Genomic DNA, 17,712 nt, shown 5'->3' with positions numbered 1-17,712 from the left:
GAATCGCTAGAACCTGGGAGGTGGAGGCTGCAGTGAACTGAGATTGCACCACTGCACTCCAGCCAAAAAGTTGAAAAAGTGGCTAAGATCTGGTTCACCTCAGAACATTTAAGTCCAAATGATTTTAGTGGCTGAATTGTCTCCCCTTCAAAATTCAGTTACATTGTTAAACTGTTCCAGAGCCTAGAGAAATACAGAAATCTTCCCACTGTGTTCTTTGAAACCAACATACCCTGATAATGAGATCAGACAAGGACAGTACCAAAACCAGGCAGGTACTAACAGTTAGCGTGCTAGACCAATCTCACTTAGATGCAGAAAACAAATAAAATTTAATAATCCAAATCCAGTAGTGATTGAAAGGAATGTCTTGATCCATGACCAAGTAGATTTTATTCTAGGAGCACAAAATTCTATGTTGAGATTAAGTAGAGTTAAGGTTGACTTTTTTTTTTTTTTTTAAGACGGAGTCTCACTCTGTCAACCAGGCTGGAATGCAGTGGTGCGATCTCGGCTCACTGCGAGCTGTGCCTCCCGAGTTCACACCATTCTCTTGCCTCAGGCTCCTGAGTAGCTGGGACTACAGGCGCCTGCCACCACGCCCAGCTAATTTTGTTTTTGTATTTTTAGTAGAGATTGGGTTTCACCATGTTAGCCAGGATGGTCTCGATCTCCTGACCTTGTGATCCCCCCCACCTCGGCCTCCCAAAGTGCTGGGATTATAGGCGTGAGCCACTGCGCCCCGCCTGAGTTAAGGTTGACTTTTAAACAACCTAAATGTAGCTAAATATAGAGCCTTTTGCAGGACAGCATTGGTGGGTGGAACTCTTTACCACATGATAACATCCCAACAAAGCCACAGCTGTGGTGGAACTCAGTCCACCTGAGTCTTACCATTATAAGATGATAATAATAGGTAACATTTATTAAATAATTGCCATGTACTTTGTCCTAATACTTAATGTATTCTTTTACTGCTCACATCAACTCTGAAGGAAAGGTACCATATTCCCTTAAAAGAAAATAACTATTTCTATTCTATTCTTTTATTTTTTTTAGAGACAGAATCTCACTCTGTTGCCCAGGCTGGAGTGCAGTGGCACGATCTTGGCTCACTGCAACTTCTGCCTCCTAGGTTCAAGTGGTTCTCTTGCCTCAGCCTCCCGAGTAGCTGGGTCTGCAGGTGTGCGCCACCATTCCCAGCTAATTTTTGTATTTTAAGTCAAGATGGGGTTTCACCATATTGGCCTGTATGGTCTCGATCTCTTCTTGATGTCGTGATCCACCCGCCTCGGCCTCCCGAAGTGTTGGGATTACAGGCGTGAGCCAACGTGCCCAGCCTCTATTTGATTCTATTTTGTTCTATTTCTATTACAAGCCAGTAAGCAAGAAAATGTCATAATTTATAAGGAACCCTATAAAAAACAAACAAGCCAAGGGTCCCTCATTAGGGAGTATGCCTGAATAAGAAGCTGAAGATTTTCAGATACAGGCTTCAGGCAACATTGTCTTTAGAGGCTAAGCTCTGGTTCCAGCTCCCTCCAGCATCCTGTGAATAACAGGCAGGCTTACTTGCAGGTGCCGCTTTCCTGGACAGTGGTGGTTAAAGGACAAGGCCCAGAAAGTGCTGAATTAGGTGCCCTTGTTATCAGCAATGTCATATTGATCACGCTGTCTTAGAGCTCTTTTGACATCTCGGCTCTGCGTCTTTTTTTTTTTTAAATCTTTTTTTCTTGAGATAGGGTGTTGCTTTGGATAGTAGGGTATCCAGGCCAGAGTGCAGTGGTATGATCATGGCTCCCTGTAGCCTTGACCTCCTAGACATAAGTGATCCTCCTACCTCAGCCTCACAAGTAGCTGGGACCCCATGCACGCACCATCATGCACAGTTAATTTTTGTGTTTTTTGTAGAGATGGGGTTTTGCCATGTTGCCCAGGCTCATCTCAAACTCCTGGGCCCAAGCTATCCTCCCACCTTAGCCTCCCAAAGTGTTTGGTTTACAGGCATGAGCCACTGTGCTTAGCCTGAGTCCCTCTTTTAAACAAACAAAATGGTAAATGGAAAGGAAGAAAAGCTTAAGAAAAAAGATTGAAGCACAGATTTGTTGCAAGCAAGGAATAATAAAGGGCAGTTCATTTAGAGAAAGACATATGACCACCATTCCCCCTCTCCAGTCAGAATCTAGAAAGTGATTGAGGCCGGGCGCAGTGGCTCACCCCTGTAATCCCAGCGCTTTTGGGAGGCCAAGGTGGGCGGATCACGAGGTCAGGAGATCGAGACCATCCTGGCTAACATGATGAAACCCAGTCCCTACTAAAAATCCAAAAAATTAGCCAGGCCTGCTCTTGGGCGCCTGCAGTCCCATACTGAGGCAGGAGAATGGTGTGAACCTGGGAGGCAGAGCTTGCAGTGAGCCGAGATAGTGCCATTGCACTCCAGCCTGGGCGGCACAGTGAGACTATCTCAAAAAAAAAAAAAGTGATTGAGAAAATCAGGTCTGTGTGACCTTAGCTTGTTTAGCTTGGGCCACCGTTAGCTTAAGTCAATAACTTCAAGTTTGCGTTGTAGTTGGAATCAATAGAGGAAAAGTTCTCAGCATTACCACATATATCAAAATGTGACATTGATTGCCAGATCAGCCTTATCCAAACACAAGTTCTAGGCTTTTTGCCCTATTTATCAGCTTTGTTTGCTGAGGGTATTTGATGAGTCTTAGGGAAAAAAGAATAGCCCTGGGGACACAGCTGCTTTTATGATGAGACATGTTTGCACCCATACCTTAATGGGTTTTGGTGGCAATATTCTTTTTTTTTTTTTTTTGAGACGGAGTCTTGCTCTGTCGCCCAGGCTGGAGTGCAGTGGTGCGATCTCGGCTCACTACAAGCTCTGCCTCCCGGGTTCACGCCATTTTCCAGCCTCAACCTCCTGAGTAGCTGAGACTACAGGCACCTACCACCATGCCCAGCTAATTTTTTGCATTTTTTAGTAGAGACAGGGTTTCACCATGTTAGCCAGGATGGTCTCGATCTCCTGACCTCGTGATCTGCCTGCCTCGGCCTCCCAAAGTGCTGGGATTACAGGCGTGAGCCACCGTGCCCAGCCTTGGTGGCAGTATTCTGAAATTTGCCACCAACGTTTCAAAGACTTGCCCTTAGGGTGAATTAGTGCTGTAGTAGAAGTGGGTGGAGGCTGAGGAGATCGGATTAAGCAGGTAGAGGAGTTCTCAGTGCATGGATCGTTCTGAGGATGGAGATAGAGCTCTAAGACATCCACAGGCCTTTCCTGAGTGATCAGCTTTGGTTCCTGGGCAGGGAAATTGAGCTGGATCCTAGTGTGGGAGCATGCTTGTCATCTTCCTTCTTTTTCCCCAGTACCACGCGGAGACCATCAAGAATGTGCGCACAGCCACAGAAAGCTTTGCTTCTGATCCCATCCTCTACCGGCCCGTTGCTGTGGCTCTGGACACTAAGGGACCTGAGATCCGAACTGGGCTCATCAAGGGGGTGAGTATTCTGTGGAGAGCGAGAGAAAGACTCAGTAGGCAGTACGCCCCAGAGACATGTCCTCCAGAGCGCTGAGATGCCGTGTTTCATCCCAGCACTAGGAAGGACTGCAGAGGAGTCGAGGTCTACAAATGAGGATTTATTCATCACTGTAAACAATGTTGATTTGATTTAACTTTGCTAGGAAATGGTACCACAGAGGAACCTTTTTTTACCCTAAAAACCTAAACTTTAGGCTTTCTAACTTGGGAAACCATCTCTTTATATCTTTTTCCCCATCATTAAGTAGCATAACTGAAACATTATATTCTGTTTTCTTAGATTATTTCTGTGAAGTGTACTGAGTTAGAGAATAAGAGCAAAAAACTGTATTATTTTTAGCAGTGACTTGAGCATTGTTCCCTGGAGGAGAGAGCTTTTCCATTGCTTCTGAGGTGATACTGCTACTGGTGTCTCCAGTTTGGACTCTTGCTTACTCTCTTGCTTACTCCCTAGAGCGGCACTGCAGAGGTGGAGCTGAAGAAGGGAGCCACTCTCAAAATCACGCTGGATAACGCCTACATGGAAAAGTGTGACGAGAACATCCTATGGCTGGACTACAAGAACATCTGCAAGGTGGTAGAAGTGGGCAGCAAGATCTACGTGGATGATGGGCTTATTTCTCTTCAGGTGAAGCAGAAAGGTATGTATGGGAGCTGGAATCCAATTGTCTAAAACCATCTTTTGTCTCTAAAGTTCCTTGACACAAGGAAGATGGGAAGGTTGGTTGCCTGGCAGTGAGATTGAGTCTGTGTGTTCTCAGGAATCCCTTTTATAACTCATTTATCCTCAAAGACAGGCTTTAATCCAGCATAGTTACATTCTTCTGGTTCCGGAGAACATAGGAACGTACACACACACACACACACACATATATTTTTTTGAGATAGAGTCCCACTCTGTTGCCCAGGCTGGAGTGCAGTGGCACGATCTTGGTTCACTGCAACCTCTGCCCCCAGGGTTCTACCGATTCTCCTACCTCAGCCTCCCGTGTAGCTGGGTTTACAGGCACCCGCCACCACGCCTGGCTAATTTTTTTGTGTTTTTAGTAGAGACGGGGTTTCGCCAGGCTGGTCTCAAACTCCTGACCTCAGGTGATCTGCCTGCCTCGGCCTCCCAAAGTCAAAACAATCTTAATTCTCCTTTTGGGTGAGGAAAGTGAGGTACAGAGAGGTTAAATGGCTTGCCTAGGATTACACAGTTAGTTGTAGTAGGGTTTCAACTCTGGTAAAACAGCTCCAGCACCCATAATGCACCACTTCCCAGCTCACTGTACTTGGGGGAAAGGTACCTGCTTCCTGTTGAGCTGTGCCCTCGGTGCTCTGCCTCCCCTACTTACCCCTTTTCAAAACACAGGTGCTGACTTCCTGGTGACGGAGGTGGAAAATGGTGGCTCCTTGGGCAGCAAGAAGGGTGTGAACCTTCCTGGGGCTGCTGTGGACTTGCCTGCTGTGTCGGAAAAGGACATCCAGGATCTGAAGTTTGGGGTCGAGCAGGATGTCGATATGGTGTTTGCGTCGTTCATCCGCAAGGCAGCTGATGTCCATGAAGTTAGGAAGGTCCTGGGAGAGAAGGGAAAGAACATCAAGATAATCAGCAAAATCGAGAATCATGAGGGGGTTCGGAGGCAAGTCCCCATTGTCCCTGCTCCAGTTCCAGCGCAGCTCTCTAAAGGGCATGGTGCATCCTGTGAATATCTGATTCCCAGCCCCCTAGCCCATCAGAATGTAGACTCCCAAACCTGTTCCAAACCTGCTGAATCAGAATATCTTAGTATGAGTAGAAGGCATTGTGTGTGTGTGTGTGTGTGTGTGTGTGTGTGTGTTTGTTTTGTTTTTAAAAAGCTTCCCAGGTAATTGAGATGCTGGCAGCTTGACATTGTTCCCTGGGCCTGGGGACCAACATTTGAAAGAACAGGGTCACTGCTCATAGTACCGGGGTCCATGATGCCCTGTTCCTGATCAGAAACACTACCAGTGTTTGCTGGAATGCGGGGACCAGGGGGAAAGATGACAGCAGACACTTAAGAAGGGGCTCTTTTTGGCCCTTCCTGGGGAGCCATGTAGAATTTCAGGGGCTGGTGTCCATGCTAAAACTTATGGCCTCCTGGTCTTCACTTAGAATGCAGCTGGTTCAGTGATCATGCTAACTCTGGTATTGTCCATTCCACTCTCAGAGTAAGATGTGTGGTTCTTCTCCAGGTTCAGATTGCCCCAACTTAGCTTACCCCCTCCACAATGCTCGTGAGGTAGAGCACAGTGGGCATGGCCACCATTTTTGGCATCCTGCTAGGAATACAACTCAGCACTACTAAGATGCTAGACCTACGCTTGTGGATTAGGAGTGTGTTTGGGGAGGGTGGGGGAACACCCCTGTGCACCCACTGTAGTGGCCTTACTGTCTTAGCTTTGTGTAGATATCCTCTGTACCAGGCAATTTGGGGCCCTCCCCTTTGCCATCCTGATAAGCTGAACTTGGCCCTAGGCCAGGCAAAGCCACATTCTCTTGCCTTCAGCAGGTTGGAGTGGGCCACCTCAAAGGGCAGTCCTCAAGTGTCCTTGACTAGATAAGGCCATGGGTCTTTGTGGTGGAAGCAGTCAGCAGGCCTCGGGTTCCCTGTCTTGAAGTGCTGATTGGAGAATGGAGGCCCTAGAGAGACACCTAACATGCATGAGATTTGGAGAGGAGACCTTGGGAATGAGCCCATTTGGATTTGCCCTCTCCCCTTTCTTCTGTCAGTGAAGCATCCATATTGGTGTTGAAGCCCAGCAGGCAGAATTGTTGGCCCACTCTGGGGGACTAAAGTAGCTGGACTGCCTTGCCATCTGTGTGCATCCATGATGATATCATGGTTGTCTGTCCTGGTACGAGGACATCTAAGTTAGGGAATCCCAGGGAAACTTGTCTGCCGGCATGCTTGTGGCCCCTGTCTGTATAACCTCTCTCCCCCCAACTTTGTCCATCAGGTTTGATGAAATCCTGGAGGCCAGTGATGGGATCATGGTGGCTCGTGGTGATCTAGGCATTGAGATTCCTGCGGAGAAGGTCTTCCTTGCTCAGAAGATGATGATTGGGCGGTGCAACCGAGCTGGGAAGCCTGTCATCTGTGCTACTCAGGCATGTGACCACCCTTCCCTACATTCTCCTGGGCACACTCACATGTTTGTATGGGAAAGCTCTGGAGGCTGTCAGATTTCTTCCCATGGAATTGTCCCATGTAACACACAGATAATCCCCTTCCCCCATGCACCTACACAAAGCCATGCTCTGTGCACTTACTCACTATCCAGAGGATCAGCATGCTGTCATTTGTCTCTGAAAACAGCCCAAGCCACATCTCACTAATGCTCTGTCCCTCCCAGATGCTGGAGAGCATGATCAAGAAGCCCCGCCCCACCCGGGCTGAAGGCAGTGATGTGGCCAATGCAGTTCTGGATGGAGCCGACTGCATCATGCTGTCTGGAGAAACAGCCAAAGGGGACTATCCTCTGGAGGCTGTGCGCATGCAGCACCTGGTGAGTTCTGGGGCCTGCCCCATCCCCTGGGCTTTGGACTGGGGGCCTGGGATGGATGCAAGCTCTGGTGCAGAGCTTTTTAGGTTTCTACATCCTCTTAGGCACAGCCGTTCATTATCCTCCAAGTTACAGCAGCAAGAGGGTGGGGGTGGAGGTGGAGGTAGCTTTTTTTTTTTATTCTCCTGTTCTTCATTCCTGCCCACGCCCCCACCCCTCCATTTCCTTCTGCTCTGGAGGCATCCTCCTTCATTGGACACCATACAGTTCATTTCACTTCTGACTTCAAGGTGGTGAATCCTTCCCATGGCTTAAGTCCTGGGATACTTCCGCAGTGAAGGGAAGTCTTGTACCTCTTCCTCGGAGTCAGTAGTTTTGAGTACCTTTGCCCTATTCTGAAAAGGGCTAGGGGCTCCTGCTCCCAACTGCCCTCTTCCTTTGGCTTCCAATTCAGTCCCCCGACCCCCCTATCCCACAGACAGGCGCTCCCCCAGGGAGCCCCTGTGGACCTGCACTGAGCTGGACCTGTCTGTTGCCTGCACTGAGCTGCCTGTGCTGGCCTTGCATGGTGCCTATAGGAGGATTTGCTTTGCTGTGCCATTGGGGTACAGCTGCTGCTCTTACTCCAGACCAAAAAGTCAGATTGAGTGACTGGTGGCAGGGCCACAGATAGAGACAGCAGGGAGGGTGGCTGACCCTGATGGCCCTGGACTGAGCATCTGGAGGAGTCGTGGAGGCTCTTTCCCTTCTTTCTCCTCTGAGAGCTCATTCTTCAAGCTCTTCCAGCTTGTCATGTTGAGTGCCTGGCCACTGCTCAGGGTTGGAGACTCAGTCCCTTTGCCCTGTCTGTTCCAGCTCTGGAGCTAAGTTAGGGATCCCTGATCAGGGTTACATAGGTTTGGTAAAATGAGTGCTGGAAATTAACTTTCTCCCAGTAGTCTTAGGTCAGGCTCAGTGAACTTCAACTTTATCCAGATATGGTTTTTCTTCAGCCATTCTATTCCCTTTCTAGCCAGTGAAAGACTCGCTGCCCTTTGACCTCAGCCCCTCCAAGCCCCCAAGTTTAAAACGCCACCCCCCGCCACCCCAAAAAAAACAACAACAACTAAAACACCCACCTTGTCTGGGCATCTTCCTTTCCTTTTTCACTATGTGTCCTGTTATTACTGGGCTTAAACAGCTTTCAGAGAAGAGATGTCATTTCTATTAAATGCTCTTTCAGTAGTGAACTGAGTTCATACTTGACTAAGGATATTTTCTGGGCTGTCATCAGCATCCTTAGTGGGTTTCCCCATATTGAAATTGGTAGAGGCCAGGGACAGTGGCTCACACCTGTAATCTCAGTACTTTGAGAGGCCAAGGTAGGCGGATCGCTTGAGCTCAGAAGACCAGCCTAGGCAACATGGCGAAACCCTATCTCTACTAAATTTCAAAAGTTAGCTAGCTGGGCGTGTTGATACACTTCTGTAGTCCCAGCTACTTGGAGAGGGGGTGGTGCTGGGGCAGGAGGATCACTGAACCAAGGAGGTTGAGGTTGCAGTGAGCCAAGATGGTACCAGCCTAGGTGACAAAGTGACACCCTCTCTCAAAAAAGAAACCAAACAAGCATAAAAAAAAAAAAAAAAACACAAAAAAATCAGTAGAGAGTGGTTTCTCTCCCAGGCCCACTTAACGTAGCCTGGGCCTGGCTGACACCTCACCGTTTGTGCGATGTGATTGCTGTTCTGATGCTGAGATCCTCTTGGCACAGTCTCACAATTGCCCCATGGTAGGAAGGTGTCCCAGGAGACAGTGCACCTTCAACCAGTCACCACTAAAGTGGCTGCCTTTCTGGGTCTCTCCACACGTCCCCTCTCTCTAATTCCCTTACTTAATTGTGTAACTTCATGGCCTCAAAGGTGGTACAGAGGCTGATCTTGACTTAGATGTACTGAACCATGAAATCACTGCATAGAACGTGGAGACTTGAATGTGTCTTTTGGCAAGTCATTTAACTTCTCAAGACCTTATCTGTAAAATGGATTAGATATGTTTAATTATAGCCTTAGCATTAAATATTCATTGCTCTTACTGTTAAGTGTCTGATAAGTCTCTGTGTATATGGATGTAATCTTCCTAACTCCCATTACCTCCATTTATAGATGAGGGTTATATGGCCAATAAAGCCTGGGTTTGAATCTAGGTCTGCTGACTCCAAAGCCAGTCTTCTCTCCTGCAACATCATGCTATCTTAGGTGTAGCAGGAGATGAGAACAGGTCTCCATTTGGAGCCTGTCAGTGGGGTCAGAGACTAAGAATCAGGCTCAGCTTCTAAATTTCATGTCCTTTCCTCCATACCCTGGTGTTTCCTGTGAACAGACAGATACCTTAGAGCTGCAAGGCTTGGATTGCATGGCAGTGCTCAGAAGATAAGTTACAGGTCTGGGCCAGGCTGTAGCTACCCCTTCAGGTGGCTAGACCTTTCCTTTCTGTGTCACCAGTTAACACTGGCCAACAGTTCCTTCCCTTCACTGTTGATTGCTTTCTCCTGTGTCTAACTGATGCAGTTAATGACGCATAACTAAGAGCAGTAGCAGGTATGGCTCTGTTTCCTGTTCCTGTTCCCTGTCCTGGGTTGCATGCATTCCATTCTGACAAAAAGAATACCTTTAACCTAGTACATCATGCCACACGTGCTTCTACTGTGAAATTCATGAGGGGCTATTACTGATTCCTCCCTCACCCATCATTTACTTAGATGCTGGTGATTGCATTATAATTCTCTAAAGCTTACATTGTCTTTCTGATTGTTGGTCTTATCTGAGCAAGTGATCTGTAAATAACTCAGTGGCTTTCTCATGACTGTTTTAATCATTAGATTTTAATCAAGTGTCTTATTAAACATATCTGCATGCTTCCACAGGCATCTGTCTCTTCACATGGCTGTTCAGTGTGTCTCTCACAAGTTAGCCCAAGTTTTCTGTTCTCCTGCTTCAAACTCAGTTGAGCTGCCTTGCTTTGGCTTGGATCCCAGCTTTCCAGCGCTGCTCAATCTGTTTCCATGGCAGGCCATTGGAAAGGCCCAGTGCATCCGTGTGCCTGAAGCCAAGTGAGCGCTCACTCCATGCATGCATGGAGGCTGGGCAGGAGTCTGCCTAACCAGACAGCCATGTGAGGAGGGAGGGCCTGTTCTTTCTGTAAGCTATATCGTGAGGCAGCGTGGTCAAGTCCTCTGCCAGGGAGTGGTGTGGGCCCAGCCTGGGCATGTTTTCATGCCAGAGTGCTAGAGCCTACTGCCAGATTGTCTCCCTCCATCCCCAATCAAATCCTTCCAGAACGGAAGAGCCAATTTCCCCTGTATTGGAGGGGAAGTGGCAGCACCTCCTGAAGCAGTTGGACTTTCATCACCCTACCTCCGCATCTGCCTGAAGGACAGATTTAGCCAATTAACCTAAGGTTACCTTCCTCTCTGATTAATTCCCCATTCTGTCTTCCCATGTGTTGTGTCTCGTTTTTTTTCCTCCTCTTTCCCTCTTCCTTGTCCCCCCTTCCCCTAACCCTTACAGATAGCTCGTGAGGCTGAGGCAGCCATGTTCCACCGCAAGCTGTTTGAAGAACTTGTGCGAGCCTCAAGTCACTCCACAGACCTCATGGAAGCCATGGCCATGGGCAGCGTGGAGGCTTCTTATAAGTGTTTAGCAGCAGCTTTGATAGTTCTGACGGAGTCTGGCAGGTAGGGCCCTAAGGGCAGGTAACACTGTTAGGATAACCAGCCTCTTGCTTCAGCTGTTCTAGGGGAAGACAGCCAGGCCCAACCTGACACCTGGGCACAGAGCCTCTTGTCGTCTGTAGGAACACCGCCAGGGAGGTCATGGCAGGGCAGGACCAAAGGGTCCTGTGGCTCAGTAGGCACAGCAGATGTCACAGGCACTTGGTGAAGGACTGGTTTCTGTGGTCTTGAAATTGGCTCAGCTCAGCATCTCCAGTGATTGGGCTACTCTTGGCCTTTGTCCCCAGGAACACGTTCCTCACCAGCTGTCCGGGTGACTCTTCCCCTCCCTCTCCTTATGTGACAAAGCTCTGACAAAGCTCTGTCCCCCTCTCGTCCCTCTGGACGGATGTTGCTCCCCTAGATTGCCCGTGAGGCAGAGGCCGCCATCTACCACTTGCAATTATTTGAGGAACTCCGCCGCCTGGCACCCATTACCAGCGACCCCACAGAAGCCACCGCCGTGGGTGCCGTGGAGGCCTCCTTCAAGTGCTGCAGTGGGGCCATAATCGTCCTCACCAAGTCTGGCAGGTAGGAGGTGGCAGCAGCTCCCTGGGATGCCCCGCTCAGTGGCACCTCTCCTTGGGGGTCCTGGGAGCAGTGCATTGACCAATGCTCGGGTGGCACTGAGCCAAGGTAAGACCCCTCTGCCTGCCACCTTGGGCCTGCAGGGAAGGATTGAGCACAGCCCCTTCCCTGGGCCCAAAGGACTCTAGGCAGCACACATAAGGAATGTCAGAACATTTGGATCAAAAGCAAGTTTATGCTGGAGATTTATTACATAATAGTGCACAGGCTGACTACAAATGGTTATTTGATACTGAAAATGTAGTGGCCAGGCGCCGTGGCTCACTCCTGTAGGCCCGGCGCAGTGACTCGTGCCTGTAATCCCAGCACTTTGGGAGGCCGAGGTGGGCGGATCACGAGGTCAGGAGATTGAGACCATCCTGGCGAACACGGTGAAACCCCATCTCTACTAACAATACAAAAAATTAACCGGGCGTGGTGGCGGGCGCCTGTAGTCCCGGCTACTCGGGAGGCTGAGGCAGGAGAATGGTGTGAACCCAGGAGGTGGAACTTGCAGTGAGCTGAGATCATGCCACTGCACTCCAGCCTGGGCGACAGAGTGAGACTCCGTCTCAAAAAAAAAAAAAAAAAAAATTTAGTCCTCTAAAATAGTAAAAGATAACCACTTTTGCTTATTCCAGTTACTATGTGCTCTTTAAAAATTTCAGTTGGGAAAATGAATTTATTTACATGCTGTTTACTGTGCCTCCATTTGGCGCACTAGTCCCTGCTGTTTTCGAGCCCTAAAGACAAATTGGTTTCCAGCTCAGGAGAGGTTGCTGCGCTATCTTGGCTGACATTCTGTGGGGCCAGGCAGCCAGGCTGAGGACTGTGTGGCCTATGCTGAGCCTCCAACTTGGGATCCCTTCCTTAGCCCAGGACACTGAGTTAATGTCCTTCACTCTCCTAGTTAGGGATTATGCTCCTTGTCCCTGCCCACAGGGCAGCGAGGGTTTCCTGGAAGAGAGGAGCAAACAGGCAGTGCCCACGCACTGAAGAGCAGCAGGTGGGCGTGGGCAGCCCAGAGAACCGGGACACAAGCTCTGTGCAGATGCCCTCAGCAGAGGGCTCCAGCCTCCCACTCTTGGCTGAACTCAAGCTTCAACCAATAGGGTTGACCTTTCTTAAAAGGTCCAGTTCTTGCTGTTTGGCTATTTTAAGCTCTAGTCTTCTGGGGTTTCACTCAGCTGGTCCTAGCTTCAGCAGTTGCTTCCCTCTGAAGGCCTTGCATATAGGCCAAGCGTGAAGTACAGGGACTTCTCTGCTATGATATGGCTTAAGTTTCCCTGACACCTGTTGAGTGTCCTCATAACTTCCCTTCTCTTGCCCCTCCCCAGCTCCTGAGACACAGCTGCAGCTACAAGTGTGCAGTGTCAGTGTTCAAGAAAGCACCTGGCAGAGGGGCTTCAGAAGGGTTCCCTGCCTTCCAAAGGACCTTTGGCAGTTAGAGCTGCTCCTGCACCAACACTCCCATTTCCTGTTCTTGTCTGCTGAGTAGCACCTAGATTTCTAAGCCTTACCTAGATACTCAGATTTGACTCTGGGCCTTTATAGCCCAGTTGCTGGACTGTTTCAGGAGCCAGGGGCCATGTGGGACAGGGAGAGGGCACAAAAGTAGAGAAGCCTGATGTTGATTCCCAGGGGGCTGGTCAGCTCTGCTACTGCTCTTTCCAGATGTCAAGAGTCAGGTGCTAGTCACATGCTACTTGGCTTGTAGCTGTCACCGGCAGCGAGAGGAATGGGTGCTGGTGACATTGGGCCAGGGCTGCCTCTCTGTGTCAGAGTGTAGGAGGGGTTCTGCCAACCATGGGCTGTGTGGGATAAGTGGGTGAGGCTGACCTTGCTGGGTCAAGATAATCCTGGGCCCTTGGTCTGTGGAATGGGGGTAGAGGGCAGATGGTAGCCTAGCATACTATGGAGGATATAGGATGAGGGGCTGCCCTAGCCTTGGGAGGGGTCTTGGGGAGTAGATGTTGAGGAGGCCAGAGCCGTCAGTGAGCTGGGTGAGAGGATGAGCTGTTTGAACGCCCTGAGTTACTTCCTGGGGCCTTGTGTAATGGTCTCTTCTGTATGTCCCCCATCCCATCTCAGGTCTGCTCATCAGGTGGCCAGATACCGCCCACGTGCCCCCATCATTGCTGTGACCCGGAATCCCCAGACAGCTCGTCAGGCCCACCTGTACCGTGGCATCTTCCCTGTGCTGTGCAAGGACCCAGTCCAGGAGGCCTGGGCTGAGGACGTGGACCTCCGGGTGAACTTTGCCATGAATGTTGGTACGTGGCTGGAGCAGGGGCTAGAGCCTAGAGGGGTTTGGGGATGCTTGAGCATTGGCTTCTGTGGGACCCTGAAAGTTTGGGGAATAGAAAGGGAAACATGCGGACCTTAGAGGGGCAAAAGGCCCAGCTGACTGTTCCTCTCCCTCATTGGGAATGTTCTTTCTGAATCTGTCATTCCCGGAAGTCCTAAGCTGATCCCAGGACAGAAAAGGGTCCTTTGAGTTGTAGGGCTGAGCAGTTCAGTTCCTCTTCTCTTCTAGTCTGGGACTCAAAGCAAAATTGTCCATTCTTTGGCATCTGCTCATTACTGAGGGTTTTGTTTTTGTTTTTTAAATAAAATTGGCTACAGCTCCTGTGCTGTGGGGTGGCATACACAGATTATGTCCTGATGCGGCCATTGTCCCTGTGTAAGGTGGGGTATCTCCGGGTGACAGGAAGCAGCTAGCTCTGACCCTGGGCAAGGCTTTGCACCCTCTGGAGGATGAAGTGAAAGATGTCCAAAGGTCCCTGCCCACCCTGCCATCTCACTGATAAGGACATTTCAGGGCCTCCCTCCTGTTTGCCTGGGCTGTGAGTTTGGTGCCACCTTGTGGTGTGAGGAAGTAGTGGTCAGCCAGCCTAGTTCAGTGCTCAGGTATGGGGCAGCTGCCCAGGTGCACACCTGCCTGGCTTGGCTTTTACTCACCAGCCTCCCTTCTCTTCCTCCAGGCAAGGCCCGAGGCTTCTTCAAGAAGGGAGATGTGGTCATTGTGCTGACTGGATGGCGCCCTGGCTCCGGCTTCACCAACACCATGCGTGTTGTTCCTGTGCCGTGATGAACCTGAGAGCCCCTCCTCCAGCCCCTGCCCCACCCCCTTCCCCCAACCCGTCCATTAGGCCAGCAATGCTTGTAGAACTCACTCTGGGCTGTGATGTGGCACTGGTGGGCTGGGACACCAGGGAAGAAGATTAGTGCCTCGCTGAAACATGGCTGTGTTTGCAGCCTGCTCTAGTGGGATAGCCCAGAGCCTGGCTGCCCATCATGTGGCCCCACCCAATCAAGGGAAGAGGAGGAATGCTGGACCGGAGGACCCTGCAGCCAGATGGCAAGAGGGTGACAGCTTCCTTTCCTGTGTATACTCTGTCCAGTTCCTTGAGAAAAAGTGGATGCCCAGAGGACTCCCAACCCTGGCCTGGGGTCAGGAAACAGCTAGAGAGTTAGGGGCCTTAGGGCACGGGGCTGTTCCATTGAAGCTGACTCTGGCCCTGGCCCTTACTTGCTTCCCCAGCCCCCTGGGCCTCCCCCGTTCGCACCTGTCCCCGCCCTCCACTCAGCTGTCCTGCGGCAAACACTCCACCCTCCACCTTCCATTTTCCCCCACTACTGCAGCGCCGCCTCCAGGCCTGTTGCTATAGAGCCTACCTGTAATGTCAATAAACAACAGCTGAAGCACCTGTTTCTTCTCTTTTCTGCTGGGGAGGGGGAGGTGGTTGAACCCTGCCCTCTGAGTAGGCTGGGAATGGCTGCAGCCTCGTGCCCTGCGGTGGGAGCTATGGTGGTGTCACCTGCCATCCTGCCCGCCTCCTGGTGCAGAGGTGCTGGGAAAGCAGTAGCTGACTATCTTAGGGTTACAGGTTGCCCCCTTCAGTGCTGCGGGGAGACGTTAATGGCTTATGTGAACCAGAGATGGGAAAGAGCTGGGACAAGGCCTCCTCCCTCCCACTCTGGTAGGTAAATCCAAATTGCAAAGTGGCCCTGGCCATGGTTCTTCCACTTTGGTCTCCCTGCAATAGCATATCCCTTATGGAGGCTGTAGAGTCAGCTGTGGACACCTGAGACTGGGTTCTGCTCCCAGGTCCTCAGTTGTGGACCTAGGCTCCCCTTGTGACTCCTGTTGCTGGTGCTCTCCCACCATGATGCCTTAGTGCCAAGGGGTTGGGGGGAGAGTTGGAAATGGAACCACATCTGGCCTGCGCCTTTTCCATCTCCTGACCACACTCCGAAGGACCAAGTGACCTAGTGGGGATGGAAGAGGAAAGGGCCTGCAGGCCAGGCAAGTTGGGGAATAGGACCTGTGGGCCCATTATCACCGCTCAATTCAGCCCAGCTCATGGTCACACACTGAGCTGTGCCTCCGCTTCCCTGCCTTTGATTTGTGTCCACCTTCAGCCCCTTCGCAGACTCCTCCAAAAGTGCATTTCCTTAGAGACTGCAATGTTAACTCCAGCAAGAGTGCGTGGGAGCATCCTGGCTCCCGGGCTCGTGGTGGTGACTTGGCTGTCAGACCGTGGTTTTCAATATCCCCTTTGGTGTTCCCCACTCACGGTAAAATTGAAACTTACCCTGGAGCTCGATGTTGGGAAGGGTTAGGTTGGAGAGGGGCCGGAATCGGTTCCTGCAGAGGGACCCAAACTCCAAGACTAGGAGGACAGAAGCGTCCAGAGGGGACACAATACCCTCGACGTGAGGGGCAGGAGGTACCGCGCCAGGCCCTGGCCTCCGGGACCTTCCAGTCCAGGGGACCTAGCGCTAAGATCTGCTCAGAGCTTGGGGCCCCACCTGGGGAAGGTGGGGAAGGAGGGAAGCTGCGGAAGCTGTGGAAGGAGAGGGAGGAACGACCAATAGGCTGGGCCCGGCCCGCGCGACCCGCCAATGGGCGGGCGGGGCGGGCTCTCGACGGGGCGGGCGGGGTCCGGCGGGCGCTGGGTCAGGGCGCGCGGTCAGGGGCGCTGAGTGCAGGCGTCGCGATGACCGCTCTGAGCCGGAGGGAGGCCGCCGAGGCGGGCAGGTAAGGGGTTGCGGCTCGGGGGCTGGTCTCGGGGTTCCGGAGGCCGCCGCGAGGGGCGGCTGCCGCGCGGGGCAGGACGGCTACTGGGGCTGCGGCAACTCGGCGCGTTCTGCCCACGGGGCAGGCACTTCCCGGCCGCCGGAATGCGGGCTCCGGGCCAGAGCTGCGCCGCACGCCCAGGCACCTCCCGGGGCCCGCGAGGTGTTCGCGCCAGGACCGGGTGTCCTGCTGCGACCTGGGGGATAAGGGATGGTCCCGGCGGCATCCGGGCAGGGAAAGGCACCCTCCTCGGGACGCCCCGCATGGCCCATCTCCGCCTCGCTAAGTCTTCATCCTTTCGTTTATTCATTCATCATTCGTTCCCCGCGATATCGACTTCCAGTCCTGATTGTCCCCGACCCAAAGGTTGGCTTTCCCTGCGGCCCCTGGAGAGCCAGACTCTTTCCTCTCGCCGCCGAATCCGCACTTGTAGCGGCCCGCGGCTGAGCAGCTCGGAGCTGTCTCAGCACGACGCAGCCTCCCCCGGGCGCCAGGCCCATCCCGGTCGGGCGGGCTGGGGCTGGTCTCCTGGCCTCGAGACCTGGTCCAAAGTCGCCTTGGGAGGAAGGGATAAAGAGGCAGGGCAGACAGGAGATGGCGCTGCACACATAACATCCAGAATTGTGGTTTCTGCTCCATGAGGTCTTGGGGTTGTGGGGGTGACACTGTTTGAGGGAACCTGTCAATTCCTGCCCCGGTCCAGGTTCCAAGCCGCACAGCCTGAGGTCGGGTACAGCCTGACATCCTCAGCCAGCTAGCACTGGAGCAGGTAGGGTGAATGTGTGAGCCTTGTGTCCAAATCAGCCCCGAGACACACAGGGGTGTGGACCCCAGCGGGGGTCCCTCTGCGGTATCCTCGGAGGGACTGGTGGGGCTCCACCGCGCTGTCATTTGTGTCTCTGCTCTGCTTGCCGCCCCACTCACTAGGCTTGATTGTTTCAAGGTGCCCCTCCTTGCAGGGGCCAGGCTCCTAGGGAACGAGAGAGGGTGCCCTGGCAACCTGATGTCTTCACCCCATGTCCACCTGTAGCGGGCTCTAAAGTCTGGCTCCTTTCAGAGCAAAGACTTATGGCCTTGCTAGGAGAGGTAGAATAAAGGGTGTCCATCCCATTCTTCAGTGAGGAGTCAGTATGCCCCTCCTCCTTTTTTTTTCTTTCTTTTTTTTTTTTTGAGACAGAGTCTCACTCTGTCACCCAGGCTGGAGTGCTGTGGTGCACTCTTGGCTCACTGCAACCTCTGCGTCCCAGGTTCAAGTGATC

At 51.7% G+C, this 17,712-nt stretch overlaps 2 protein-coding genes across 4 annotated transcripts in view; both read left to right on the top strand.

Annotated features, from left to right (window-relative positions):
* PKM (pyruvate kinase M1/2) overlaps positions 1-15,080 on the top strand; it is a 34,678-nt gene extending 19,598 nt beyond the window's left edge. For 2 of the 3 annotated variants that reach the window (XM_023220682.2, XM_023220680.2), the window contains exons 4-11: positions 3,373-3,504; positions 4,000-4,186; positions 4,900-5,170; positions 6,510-6,660; positions 6,906-7,058; positions 11,168-11,334; positions 13,462-13,643; positions 14,355-15,080. In XM_023220682.2, the coding sequence (XP_023076450.1) occupies positions 3,373-3,504; positions 4,000-4,186; positions 4,900-5,170; positions 6,510-6,660; positions 6,906-7,058; positions 11,168-11,334; positions 13,462-13,643; positions 14,355-14,461 (1,350 nt within the window). In that variant the 3' untranslated portion in view covers positions 14,462-15,080. Of the gene's footprint in view, positions 1-3,372; positions 3,505-3,999; positions 4,187-4,899; positions 5,171-6,509; positions 6,661-6,905; positions 7,059-10,600; positions 10,768-11,167; positions 11,335-13,461; positions 13,644-14,354 lie in introns of all 3 variants that reach the window. The other variant, XM_023220681.2, reaches the window with a different exon arrangement.
* A 1,272-nt stretch (positions 15,081-16,352) lies between these two features.
* The window catches only part of GRAMD2A (GRAM domain containing 2A), a 32,899-nt gene continuing 31,539 nt past the window's right edge, over positions 16,353-17,712 (top strand). Inside the window, exon 1 of the mRNA XM_023220689.1 lies at positions 16,353-16,414. Within this exon, the coding sequence (XP_023076457.1) occupies positions 16,374-16,414 (41 nt within the window). The 5' untranslated portion in view covers positions 16,353-16,373. The remainder of the gene's footprint in view (positions 16,415-17,712) is intronic.

This window comes from Piliocolobus tephrosceles, chromosome 6 (genome assembly GCF_002776525.5).
Source record: "Piliocolobus tephrosceles isolate RC106 chromosome 6, ASM277652v3, whole genome shotgun sequence".
Taxonomy (NCBI): domain Eukaryota; kingdom Metazoa; phylum Chordata; class Mammalia; order Primates; family Cercopithecidae; genus Piliocolobus; species Piliocolobus tephrosceles.
This window is presented reverse-complemented; position numbering and strand designations above follow the sequence as displayed.